Source organism: Oryctolagus cuniculus, chromosome 1 (genome assembly GCF_051225735.1).
Source record: "Oryctolagus cuniculus isolate XC-2025 breed Fujian yellow rabbit chromosome 1, ASM5122573v1, whole genome shotgun sequence".
Classification (NCBI taxonomy): Eukaryota; Metazoa; Chordata; class Mammalia; order Lagomorpha; family Leporidae; genus Oryctolagus; species Oryctolagus cuniculus.
Window position 1 is genome coordinate 162,157,622 of NC_142867.1, and position 12,469 is coordinate 162,170,090.

At 49.1% G+C, this 12,469-nt stretch overlaps 2 protein-coding genes and 1 pseudogene across 3 annotated transcripts; 1 reads left to right on the forward strand and 2 right to left on the reverse strand.

Moving 5' to 3' along the window:
* Window positions 1–2,199: 2,199 nt before the first annotated feature.
* Window positions 2,200–3,239, forward strand: LOC149128728 (ATP synthase F(1) complex subunit gamma, mitochondrial pseudogene; annotated as a pseudogene). Its single transcript, XR_016215080.1, has one exon. The product of XR_016215080.1 is annotated as an ATP synthase F(1) complex subunit gamma, mitochondrial pseudogene (transcript).
* A 1,394-nt stretch (window positions 3,240–4,633) lies between these two features.
* On the reverse strand, window positions 4,634–5,566 carry LOC149128729 (uncharacterized). Its single transcript, XM_089337058.1, has 2 exons — window positions 5,118–5,566; window positions 4,634–4,833 (listed from the first exon to the last, which is right to left on the reverse strand). Exons 1-2 carry the CDS (start codon window positions 5,564–5,566, stop codon window positions 4,821–4,823), a joined length of 462 nt encoding a protein of 153 aa, XP_089193184.1. The 3' UTR covers window positions 4,634–4,820.
* A 2,189-nt stretch (window positions 5,567–7,755) lies between these two features.
* LOC100340294 (forkhead box protein D4-like 1) lies at window positions 7,756–10,448 on the reverse strand. Its single transcript, XM_017341641.4, has one exon. The coding sequence runs from the start codon at window positions 9,716–9,718 to the stop codon at window positions 8,345–8,347; it is 1,374 nt and encodes a 457-aa protein (XP_017197130.3). The 5' UTR covers window positions 9,719–10,448; the 3' UTR covers window positions 7,756–8,344.
* Between the last annotated feature and the right edge of the window lie 2,021 nt (window positions 10,449–12,469).

Sequence of the window (12,469 nt, forward strand, 5' to 3'; positions counted from 1 at the left end):
GTGCAGCACACTAAGGACAAAGATCCTACATGAGGAGTAAGTGCACAGTGACTCCTGTTGTTGACTTACCAAATTGACACTCTTGTTTATGGCATCAGTAATCACCCTAGGCTCTTGTCATGAGCTGCCAAGGCTATGGAAGCCCCCTGAGTTCACTGACTCTGATCATATTTAGACAAGGCCATGGTCAAAGTGGAAGTTCTCTCCTCCCTACAGAGAAAGGTACCTCCTTCTTTGATGACCCATTCTTTCCACTGGGATCTCACTCGTGGAGATCTTTCATTTAGGTTTTTTTTTTTCCCCCAGAGTGTCTTGGCTTTCCATGCCTGAAATACTCTCATGGGCATTTCAGCCGGATCCGCATGCCTTAAGGGCTGATTCTGAGGCCAGAGTGCTGTTTAGGACATCTGCCATTCTATGGGTCTGCTGTGTATCTCACTTCCCATGTTGGATCATTCTCTCCCTTTTTGATTCTATCAGCTAGTATTTGCAGACACTATTCTTGTTTATGTGATCCCTTTGGTTCTTAGTCCTATCATTACGATCAATTGTGAACAGAAATTGATCACTGGGACTAGGGAGATGGCATTGGTACATGCCATCTCGATAGGATTGAACTCAGGGGGCTTCCATAGCCTTGGCAGCTCATGACAAGAGCCTAAGTTGATTACTGATGCCATAAACAAGAGTGTCAATTTGTTAAGTCAACAACAGGAGTCACTGTGCACTTACTCTTCATGTAGGATCTTTGTCCTTAGTGTGCTGCACATTGAGATTTAATGCTATAACTAGTACTCAAACAGTATTTTTCACTTTATGTTTCTGTGTGGGAGCAAACTGTTGAAATCTTTACTTAATGTATGCTAAACTGATCTTCGGTATATAAAGAGAAACGAAAATGAATCTTGATGTGAATGGAAGGGGAGAGGGAGCAGGAGATGGGAGGGTTGCGGGTGGGAGGGACGTTATTGGGGGGAAACCATTGTAATCCATATTCTGTACTTTGGAAATTTATATTCATTAAATAAAAGTTAAATAAAACAGTAACAAATAACATAAGGGGACTTGGAAAAGTTTGTGAAAATGGAATTAAAAGGTAAATTTACTGGAGTGCAAAAATGTCAATATCCATGAATAATTTTTTCTTAATGCATACTTTTCATGAACTTTTTGAAGACATCTCATATGCATAGATTACAAAATTTTCATGCACCAAAATTCCATGTTCCACAAACTTTTTGAAGTGACCTCATGGTTGACATTTATATAGCATTAGCACACACTAGCTCCTGTGCTAAGTACTTTACAAGTTTTATTTCATGCAATTCCCACAAAACACCCTCCCTATAAGGTGAAACCTATGTTTATTACCATTGTATCCGTGGAGGTCAAGTTGCTCATCCCAGATCACAGCCAGTGAAAGGTAGAACTGGGATGCAAACCAACACAGATTTCATACATAGATCCAAACCCTCACCAGTATCTATCCTCAGAAACTGAACTAGTACTTGAAGAAGTGAGTTTAAACTTAAATCAGTTACACACACACCCCAGCACATTCATGGTATTATAGGTACAACAGATTTCAATTAATTTACTTGCATGTTTTTGCATAATTTTGCTGGGGACTATTTAAGATATGAAGTTGAACAGATTTTGTTATTGCCTTTACAGATATTCCATATAGTGGGAACCCAGAATCCTGTGTAGCTAATTGCAGAATGAGACAACTGAAATCACAGAATGTACAATGGAAAAATGGAGACAGAAACTTTATTTTGTATGTACATTCATTAAAGTAATGAGGAGCCCAAAAAGCTAGCTACCATTTTTTATTATGCTTATTTTGTACATTCATGTAAACTTTCTTCTGTCCAAATTTCTTTCATATCCTGAATCTCTTTGAGTTACTGTAAAATGAATTTTCACCCATACAGAATTTGTGCTATTACCCTACACAAATCCTGAGTCTTATCACATTTAGCTTTTATCCTCTAAAATATAAAACATAAAATTTTAAAACATAAAATGTCTTTGAAACTTCAATTAAAATGTTAAAAGTAGAAAGAGCAGTGTTCTCACCAAAATAAAACTTGGTTTAATTCTTTAGATAGTAATTATTTGATTAGTAATTTGGATTTCTACCAATACAAGGAAATTAGTCCATTTTTAAAAGATATGAGAAAAGCTGATGCCACCATGTTTTCTCAGGTGACCATCGCTGGGCTGTCGGCCAGGGCCTTGCAACCTCAATGAGTCCAAGTTCGAAACATGGCAACTTTGAAAGACATTACCAGGTGACTAAAGTCAATTAAAAACATCCAAAAAATTACCAAGCCTATGAAAATGGTGGCAGCAGCAAAATATGCCCCAGTTGAGAGGAAGCTGAAACTAGCTTGAGTGTATGGAATAGGATTTTTTTTGCTCTGACTGAAAAAGCTCATATTAAGGCACCTGAACTCAAGAAGAAACACCTCCTTATTGGTATGCCTCAGATCAAGGGCTTTGTGGTGCTATCATTCCTCCATTGCCAAACAGATGAAAAGTGAGGTGGCTACACTCACAGCCGCCAGAAGAGAAGTTTTGCTGGTTGGAACTGGTGACAAAATCAGGGGCATACTTCATAGGACTCATTCTGACCAGTTTCTAGTAACATTCAAAGAAGTTGGAAGAAAGCCCCCTACTTTTGGAGATGTGTCAGTCATTGCTCTTGAATTACTAATCTCTGGATACAAGTTTGATGAAGGGTCTATCATCTTTAATCGATTAAAGTCTGTAATCTCCTATAAGACAGAAGAAAAGCCAACTTTTTCCCTTAATACCATTGCAAGTGCTGAGAGCATGAGTATCTATGATGATGCTGATGCTGATGTGATGCAAAATTACCAAGAATACAATTTGGCCAACATCTTCTACTACTCTCTGAAGGAGTCCACCACCAGTGAGCAGAGTGTGAGAATGACAGCTGTGGACAAGGCCAGCAAGAATGCTTCTGAGATGATTCACAAAACTGACTCTGACATTCAACCGTAACCCACCAAGCTGTCATCACAAAAGAGTAGACTGAAATTATCTTGGTGCTGCTGCTCTGGCTTAATGAAATCAAGTTCCATCCTCAGACAAGAAGGAAAATTGAACCAGCTGGTTTTATTTTTAGCTTACTAATGTCTCTGAAGAAGCATGGTGTACTGTTTCGTGTACTAAAGACAGCAAGATATTTGCAAATTATCTTACAATAAACAACTTCCAAGAAGAAATAAAAAGCTATGAGAAAATACTGTGTTTCTATTTAGGAAAATTTTACATAAGCCTCCCCAGAGCCATGCTTGTCCTCTACAGACAATATTACTACTTGCTAATATTCAAAAATCTAAATAACATTATCCCTGGATATATCTTTCCATGGAAATGCTTCCTATAATCAAAAAATCTAGAATGCCATATTCATCAGGACAAATAGTCCAGTCTCCTCAATACAAATACAAGAAACCCAAAAAGGATTGGAGAAACCTAAGAGTAACACCTAACAGATGCTATCAACCAATCCAATGTGTGGTCCTTACTTGCATTCAGCTTCAAACCAACCGACTTTAAACAAAAACCCTTTTGAGACAATTGAGGACATTCAAATATCGCCTGGACAAGCTGATGCTATCAGTGAATTACTTGGGTGTGATAACGGTATTGCGGTTACACTGATGGAAGGTTTATCTTTTAAAGAAATACTCAAAAAAATTATGGATGAAAGGATAGGATGTACAAGATTTGTCAGAGGGTAAAGAAGAAACTAAGGAGGCCCAGGCAGGGAACATGTAACTGAAGGTTAATCACTCAAACCTCCCTGCCACTGCACATGCTTGGAAGTTTCCATTTTTAAAAACAGTTTTAAAAGCTTACAAAGGAAAAAAAAAAAAGGAAAGAAAGAAAAGTAAAGAAACCCACTTTGGCATATGGCACAATATATCATACACAACAGATACCTTGGCTAACACAGTAATAGTCCCTTTAACTTTCAGAATTATCTGTCAGAATCATGACTTCATATATAGGATAGCTACACACGGCAAGACCACAGTAGTTGAAGGAAAGGAAATCTCCTAAACTTCATTTAATCCCCTTCTCTTTGCCTGGATTTTTGGAACTGACACTGCTTCAGTGGCTGAGTAAATCCTTACTGGCTCAAAACAGCCTGAACTGCTGATTTCAACAAACTCATGTTCGCATTCTGAGGACAAACAAGAAATCAAGTTTTTATCCAGGTAAATCTTGACTATGTGTAGGTAGTTGAGCAACAGGGAACTGAGGCTGAACTGAATTTCACAATGGGTCTTCAAATCCTTTGTCTTTCCCTACATATTTTTTGGAGGGTGGGGGAGATGGGATAAATGTTTATATTATTAGCTATCACCTATGTAAGATCCTTGCAGCGTATGTATATATGGAATCAGTAAGTGCTTAAAATGTACTTTAATAATCTGGAATCTGCTATGAAAAACAGCCTTTAAATGTAAATTATTTTTGCAGAAATTCCAGGCAGGTGTCATTAGCAACGAGAGCAAGCTTACCATGTAGGCTGCAATCAGGTGCTAACCCCTGAACGTCTTTCCTAAACGTGTGGGAAAGACGATTCACGAGCTGCACACACTTCCAGTACAATACGGTGAAGGGCAGGCACAAATCCTCAGGAGACGCTACTTACTTCACCTGGATGCCCGCCTGGTTAAATCCGACTGCCTTTTATTCCATTCTTTTCTCCAAGCCCCTGGATCTTCTGCCTAGGGTTACTGAATCCAAGTCAACACGAAAGCAGCAGGGGCGTCCTACACGGACAGTCTGCAGACAGGGCAGAGTTCCGGGTCACGGGCTACACTCCAGCGTACGGGCAGGTACCACTCACGAGGTGCCGACGTGGACCGCCAAGACGGGGCGTTCTAGAATATTCCCGCCGCGCTGGAAACCACCTGCCGCCCCCGCTCTCCACCGCGGCCACCTGCAGGCGTCCCGGGCCCCTAGACCTGCACCGGCTCTCTCTTCCCTGTCCGCCCCGCCGGCCTCACCGCCCACTCCAGTAAACCCAAAACTTGTTAACTCGCCGGTAAGCCTCCCACTCCTCTTACCTATCGGGTCCTCGCCCCAGGTCTGTGCGAGAGGCCGAGCTCCCACGCAGGTTCCGGAATTCCCGCTGCCGGAGGGCGGCCAGGTAGCGGCTGTGCAGCCAACACCTACGTCGAGGCTGCAGCGTTGTCCGGAACCACGAGCGGGGACAACGAAAATCCCGCGGAGGCGCAAGGCACGGGGCTGTGCCCCCACCCCACCCGATCTGTCGCCGCCTCTTTTCCTGAGGTAGAGGCGGTGCGCGGCCCAGGTCTGGGCTGTGAGCTAGCACCACTGCCGCCAGGCACTTCTGTTGGTACGCAGAGGCCCCTCCCGGAGCGCTTGCGGACCTCGGGTCGAGGAACCTGCCTCCCGGCCTGCAGGGCTGCGGGGCGGAGGGCGCGGGCTTCTGTGCCCGTAACCTTAGCTCTGATGGGATCTCAGCGTCTGCGACCCGTAGGAAGGCTCGCATGGGGCTTGCGATGCGGCTCAGAAACTACAGCCCGAGGGGCTTCGGGCGCGCTTTTAATTTCTATGGGCTATTCGCGGCACCCAGGGCTCCATCCAGTCTGCCAGGGCTCAAGAAAACGAGTCCTCGACCGTGGATGCTCCGCACAACTCGGGAGCGATGTGGCTTTTAATCCCAGCCGCGGTGTGGACAGGAGCCCGGGACCCAACAGGAGTCCGGGAGGCTAGATACACAATCTCGGGGTCCGGGCCTGGGATCCCCAGCGGCTAACCCCGCGCTGAGCGCACTGCGGCCCGGCCTGGTCACGGCACGCGCGCGAAGCGCTCCAGTCGCGCCCTCCGCACAGCCCCGCGCCGGCTGGCAGCCTAGTCAGCAACCGGGAGCCCCGCAGGTGCTAGATGTTAGGGGTGAGTTCGTATTGGCGAGCACCTGGTGACCGCGAGCCAGCCACCGGGCCATTCCCACCCGAAGACCGCACCTGTCCGCGCGGTCGTGGCGCTTCTGACTAGGTGAACCCCAACAAAGCACCCTTTACGATGGACTGGGTGACAGCGTTTACTCTGGCGCTTTCTAGGAATTTACTGTCCCCATAGTTCCGTTAAAATGAGGCGCTTGCGGCCGGCCTGGGCCGGCCCGGACCCTCGGTCACCTACGTTCGTGGCCGTGCTAAGCTGGAAGAAAACTCGCAGGGCGGTCCGCACGGAGCTCAGCCACCACCTTGGCCTGCGCCCGGATGTCGTTTGCTGCTGCCGGGGCCACTTTCAACAGGGAGCGGGAACCTGAGCGGGCGGGACCGTGGCGCGAAGGGGCCCCATTCTGCTCTGTTTGTCCCCAAACTCTTAGGTGAGTGTGCTCGGAGGGGTGAACTCGGGACCCTGGGCGACCCTCTGCGGGCGGAAGCAGCAGGTGCAGAGGTGACCGAAGCCTGGCAGGCTCGCGTCTGGGCAGCTACGCAGGGGCGGGTTTGCAGCTTTCCAGGATGGCCCTGGAACGGCCCGAGGCCGGAGCGGGTGGGAATGGCTAGGAAGCGCTCTGGATGAGAGGGCACGGGAGCAGACGTGGGCCCCCTCTAGGAAAGCGTTCCCCCGCCCTGCTGACAGGAGCAATGAATCGCAGCGAGTGGGGAGTAGAGAAGGCGGACGCCCAAGGGGCTCGCTCGCGTTTTGTGGCCCAGAGGGTTAAGGCTCCTCTTGCGATGACAACTGGAGTCCTAGCTTCAGAAGATGGCCGAGAGCTCGGGCTCCTGCACCCACGTGGGAGACGCGGGTGAAGTTCCAGGCTTCTGGCTTGGGTCGTTTGGGGAGTGAAAGCTGTCGCTCTCTCCCACGCCCCCCCCCCCACTCATGCTCTGCCTTTTAAATAAATATATGAAAGCAAACATTTTATTAAAAAGAAATAAAGAAAGCAGCGCGCGGTGAAGCTCCGGGGCAGTGTCTGGCTTGTAGAGATTCGCTTTCCTGCGGGCGAGTATTGCATGGAGTGCTTCTCACCTGTGTTCCTTCCCCTCTGCCACCTGAAGCCTAGTAACAGTGAAATCTTTCTGGTTGAAAACTACTTTTAAAAATTAACTTTTAAAAAATATTTATTTGTTCGAAAGGCGAAGTTAGGGAAACAGAAAGCGGTCCTCCACCCACTGGTTCACCTCCTAGATGGCTACTATGGCCAGGAGCCATCTGAGTCTCCCATGGGTGCAGGGGCCCAAGCACTTGCTTTCCCTGGCTATTAGCAGGGAGCTGACTCAGAAGTGGGTTCGCCAGGACTGGAACCAGCGCCCACATTTGATGCCGGCATCACTTAGCTGCCAAGCCACAACTGCAGCCCCCAAAGTGATCTTAAAGCGCTCTCCCGCTTATTACAGAAAAAAAAAAAAAAGAAGAAGAAGAAGAAGAAGAAGAGGAAGAAGAAGAAGAGGAAGAGGAAGAAACCTTTAGAAAGATAGAAAATAAATGGAGGATTTACTTGCTCCAGTTATTTTTCTTCTAGCGGTTAATTTTAAATCTGTTCTAAAAACCAGGACTCTCGTACCACAGATATTCGTAATTATAAAAGCCATACCAAAAATAGTTTCGGTTATCTATAGTAAATATGAATTGTAAAAATAAATTGTATCATTTGAGGAAAGAAGATACGTTTTAATAAGGAGTTCCATTTAAAAAGCAAATAACGACAGGGTAGCACCGAATTTTAGTGTAGCATTTTTATTTCTTCTATAAAGCTAGGCGTATTGTCAACACGTCTCCGTGAAAGATGGCACGTCAGACACACAGACAAGAAATAAACGTTCCAAAATTAAAAATTCTACTTGTGTTAAGTGGCACGGGGGGCGTGTAAGCATTTTGCGCTTGGCTCCAAAGCAGTACTTGCAGCCCTGGGAAATGAAGACGGGGCAAGGTGTTTTGCACTGGAGACTGCTTGCTTTTAACACCGGAACGAAATACTGCACTAGCGTTCATAATTCCTAGGGAAATGTGCAAGTCGGAAAGGCCATGGAAGCCGCAATGAAGGTGGGAAAAGAAAAGGCGAGACTTACGTCCTCCAAAGGTTGCCCTCACGTTGTCTATAAGGGGTCGGAATCCGGTGTTCTTGTGATTTTTGCAACGAACAAAAGTAGCGGTTGCCCCAGCTGCGGGATTCAGACGCGCACACCCGGTCCTGGCTATGCTGAGACTTGCGCCCCGTCTGATGGCTATGGGAGCTGAACTTTTGAGTCAGTCACTCAGCTGTCTCGCAGTCTCCAGGTGCGCCCTGCGGGGCTTGGTAAAGGACGGGGACGGAGTACCCTCAGAACGCTGGCGAGGTTCCCTCCCCGCCGGAAGGAGCGGCCAGCGACATCAGTCTCGAGCCTTCTTCCGCGCGCTGACACTCCAGCAGCGCCGTGGCTGCCGACAGGTGCCGGCCCAGGGGCGCGCCGTCGCTGGGAACGCAGCCGCCGGCGCAGGTCTCTTCCTCCTCCCGCTGCTGCTGCTGCTGCTGCTGCTGCTGCTGCTGCTGCTGCAGGAAGGTCCGCGCGGCCGCGGCGGCTGCCGACACGTGCAGCAAAGGGGCAGCGGCCTGGGCGTGCACCAGGCACGACGGGCGCTGCAGCAGATGGCAGTAACTCCACGGGGTCGCCGGCAGGCTGGGCGCCGTCCCTGCACCCGCCCCCCTCACCCCTTTCATGATACTCTCGATGCTGAAGGAGGTGCAACCGCCCCCCGGCCGCGACCCCGGGCCTTTGCCCTCCTCCCAAGGCCGGGAACCCTGCGAGGGTTGCACCACCCGTAGGCCACCGGGGGCCGCGGCGTCCGTGCCTTCCGCCTTCCTCTGACGGTCCACGTAGGCCGGGGCCGACAGCAGCAGGTAGCGAAGGGGATGCGGGTGCAGCAGCGCGCACGGGCGGCTCCCAGGGACCGCGGTGGGGAAAGCTCCCGGGACGGGCGGCGGCGGGGCTGGGGTCCCAAGGAGGAGGCCCGGGTGGGGACCATGCAGAGCGGTGGGCGCGGCGGGCAAAGGGAAGGGGTGGTGCGGGTGGGCTCCAGGGGGCGGCTGGTGACGCTTGAAGCGCTTCCTGCGTCGCAGGAAGCTGCCGTTGTCGAACATGTCCTGGGAGGCTGGGTCCAGACTCCAGTAGTTGCCCTTGCCGGGGTGGCCCGGCTCGCGGGGGATCTTGACGAAGCAGTCGTTGAGCGAGAGGTTGTGGCGGATGCTGTTCTGCCAGGCGGGGAACTTGCGGCGGTAGTAGGGGAAGCGGCCGCTGATGAAGGCGCAGATGCCGCTGAGCGTGAGGCGCTTGTGCGGGCTCTGCAGGATGGCCATGGTGATGAGCGCGATGTACGAGTAGGGCGGCTTGGCGGGCTGCGGGGACTCCCCCAAGGCCGCCACAGACCTCGTCGGTGCTCTGAACTTGGTGCCAAACTGCGAGAGGTCGCTGTGGTTGCTGCTGCCTTCCGTGCGCTCTCCGGGATGCGCGCCCGCGCCTCGCAGAGCTCCCTGCAGCCCTGGCGGCCGAGGCTGCTCTAGGAAATTCTGGCTTCCCTCCGCCTCCTCGTCGTCCTGCTCGTCGTCGTCTTCATCTTCCTCCTCTCCCAGGACATCGATCTCACCTTCCTCTCCATCAGAGCCCCGGAGGCTGCGTGGCGGCGTGGAGCGAAGGCACTCAGCGCTCGCCAAGTTCATAAGGAAGCAGGTGCTGCCGACGCAGAGGCGTCGGACTGGGCTGGCAACCTGGGACAGGTGTTCCAAGAGGCAGGAACGTTCGTCTTCTGCGTGTTTCTCCTTTCCGACAGCATCCAGCCAAGAGCCCTTTTGCCTTGTGTTGACGCTTCTCTGTAGACGTAGCGTGCGGGACTCCCCTCTTTATAGCTCTGCTTCCCCTTCCTCCAGCGGCGCCCGGTTCTCCTGACTCCCTGACGCTGTCCAATGGTGAGGGTCCCCAGTGCAATCCTCGCCAGGAAGGCCCCCGCCCCTCCTCCCACTTCTCGCCACCGGCCAGAGGCAGGTGCTTCACTCCGCGGGCTTAGTCTGTCCAGTCGCTGCTTCATGAATGCGCTTTAAAAGCTGCGCCGAATAAAGACAAGGTAGAACTGGATACTCAACATGTCTGGTTCATCACGCACTGTCAACGGTGGGTGAATTCTCCCCGCATTCAGAATGAGGAGGGCTGGAAGTATTCTTAGTGTTCTGACTCTATCAGCTCGAGGGCAGTGTCAGGAGGCTGTTGCATTGTGCTCACTCCTTTTCACCTCTTCCCTCGACATGCTCTCCCTGGCCCAGATTTCCTGAAAAGTCCTAGCACCAAGTTGTGCAAGTTCAGGGTTTGGAAGGAAAGCAGGAGGGGAAAAGCGGAGTTCCCGGTCCCTTACAGCAGTGATTCTGGAACTTCTTTGTACATTTAACCCACAGTAAGAAATATATTTTATACCACAACCTTGAAGATACACAGACACATGCCTAAAACGGCTTTCACAAAAATAATAAACCTGCAACAGGGAGATCATTGGTATTTAATGGCCATCACCAACTAAACTGGTTTCACCACAGAAACCCCATTTTCACAATGTGGCTCCACAATTGGAAGAGATGCACTCAGTATGGGCTCTGGCTTCCTCTGATAAATGTCTCTAGTAAAATCACTGTGTCATTCAGTGTGCACACTGCAGAGGAGGGGATGATGGCAGTCTTTCTAACTCACTCATCTGGCATCCTTGGAAGTTAGCAAGATCTTTAGATTGACTTCATTTAAAGGAGTAACTGAATAAGCTCTATAGTGGAATATAATTTGTTACAAAATACCAAGCCTCAGAACAGTCACAATTTAAAACCCGCACACTTGGCGAAACACATTGAGGTGGCATTCAATAAAAATGCAACATAAAAATATTATGCCATTGTCCAACAGTAAATCTTCCATTAGTGTTTGTGACATGACACTGAAGTTTCAGTGAGAAATCAGAAGCCATCTCTAAGGGTAAAATATAACAAAAGCTGCTTAAAGTAGTGCTTTCTGGATCAAATTTGGAGAACAGTTTCTTCCAACTCTTTTTTTTTTTTTTTTTAAGCCTTATCCTCTATTCCTGAGGTTTTTACCCTCTTAGGCTCTCCAGTTTTATGCAGCTTGAAATAGGACAATTAACAGAAGGTTTGAGCCTAACAGCTTTGCTTGAATCTCAGATTTACCAGCAACTACTGTGACCTACTAAACAGCTCCAGGAGGGCCAGGACAGGTGTTTAATTCAACCTCCCTTCCCCGAAGCCTCCTTTCTACCCCCTGCAGAAGAGGCACCTTTCCCCCATCAGCATAGGAATTCCATCCCAGGGCAGGCCAGTATTGTTAGTTGTCCTAAAGTTACCTTCTATGGGGATCTGGGTTATTTAAAAGTGAAAGGAAAGGAAAGATGTACTCAAAACAAAAAGTCCCATACCGATTGGGGTGTGTCTAAGGGAGCATGCCCAAGGCTGGGACACTTTAAGCAACAAAATAAAGTAGCATTGGATTATAACCCAAAGTATAAAATAAATATCCATGTGTACACAGTGATAATAAATAAATTAATGAGGAAAAAGAGGCAAATCTCCTTTGCAGAAGACTTGCAAATCATGTGGCTGCTCCAGCCTCCAGGAGATGGAGTATGGGTTGCACACAGTGACGTCCTGCAAAACAGTATGGTGTGCAGTGGAGAAAACTGACAGCCCCTACTGTAGCCAGGCAATCATGTGATGAAGGTCACCCTCACAAATTTTTTTTAAAAGATTTGTTTATTTGAAAGGCAGAGTCAGAGAGAAGCAGAGACAAAGAGATCTTCCATCTGCTGGTTCACTTCCCAAATGCACACAAAGGCCAGAGCTGGGCTGATCCAAAGTAGGAACCAGGAGCTTCTTCCGGTCTCCCACATGGGTGGCAGGGGCCCCAGGGTTGAGCCACTTTCCACTGCTTTCCCAGGCCCATTACCAGGGAGCTGGATCAGAAGTGAAGCAGCCGGGACTTGAACAGACTTCCATATGGGATGCTGACACCACAGGCTGAGGTTTTTTTTACCCACTATGCCACTGCTCTGCCCCAATGGTATATACCCTCGATTCGATGTGATGAAATAGTCCTCTGTGACCTTCCTCCAAAACCCAGGTACTTATCCTGGTCTCCCATGGGGTGCAGGGCCTGGCTCCTGCCATCGGATCAGCGCGATGCGCCGGCCGCAGCACGCTGGCTGCGGTGGCCATTGGAGGGTGAACCAATGGCAAAAGGAAGACCTGTCTCTCTCTCTCACTGTCCACTCTGCCTGTCAAAAAAAAAAAAAAAAAAAAAAAAGGACAAGCCTTGAAAACGTACACTAAGTAGAAAGTCTAAATAGGTAAATGTATAGATAAAAAACTAGATTGGATCCAGAGGGCAGGGGAAACAGGAACTACTAATAGATACAGGCTTCTTTG

Bases quoted from the DNA above. Each gene is read 5' to 3' on its own strand.
- LOC149128729 (XM_089337058.1), bottom strand. From the start codon at position 5,566: ATGCGAGCCTTCCTACGGGTCGCAGACGCTGAGATCCCATCAGAGCTA.
- LOC100340294 (XM_017341641.4), bottom strand. From the start codon at position 9,718: ATGAACTTGGCGAGCGCTGAGTGCCTTCGCTCCACGCCGCCACGCAGC.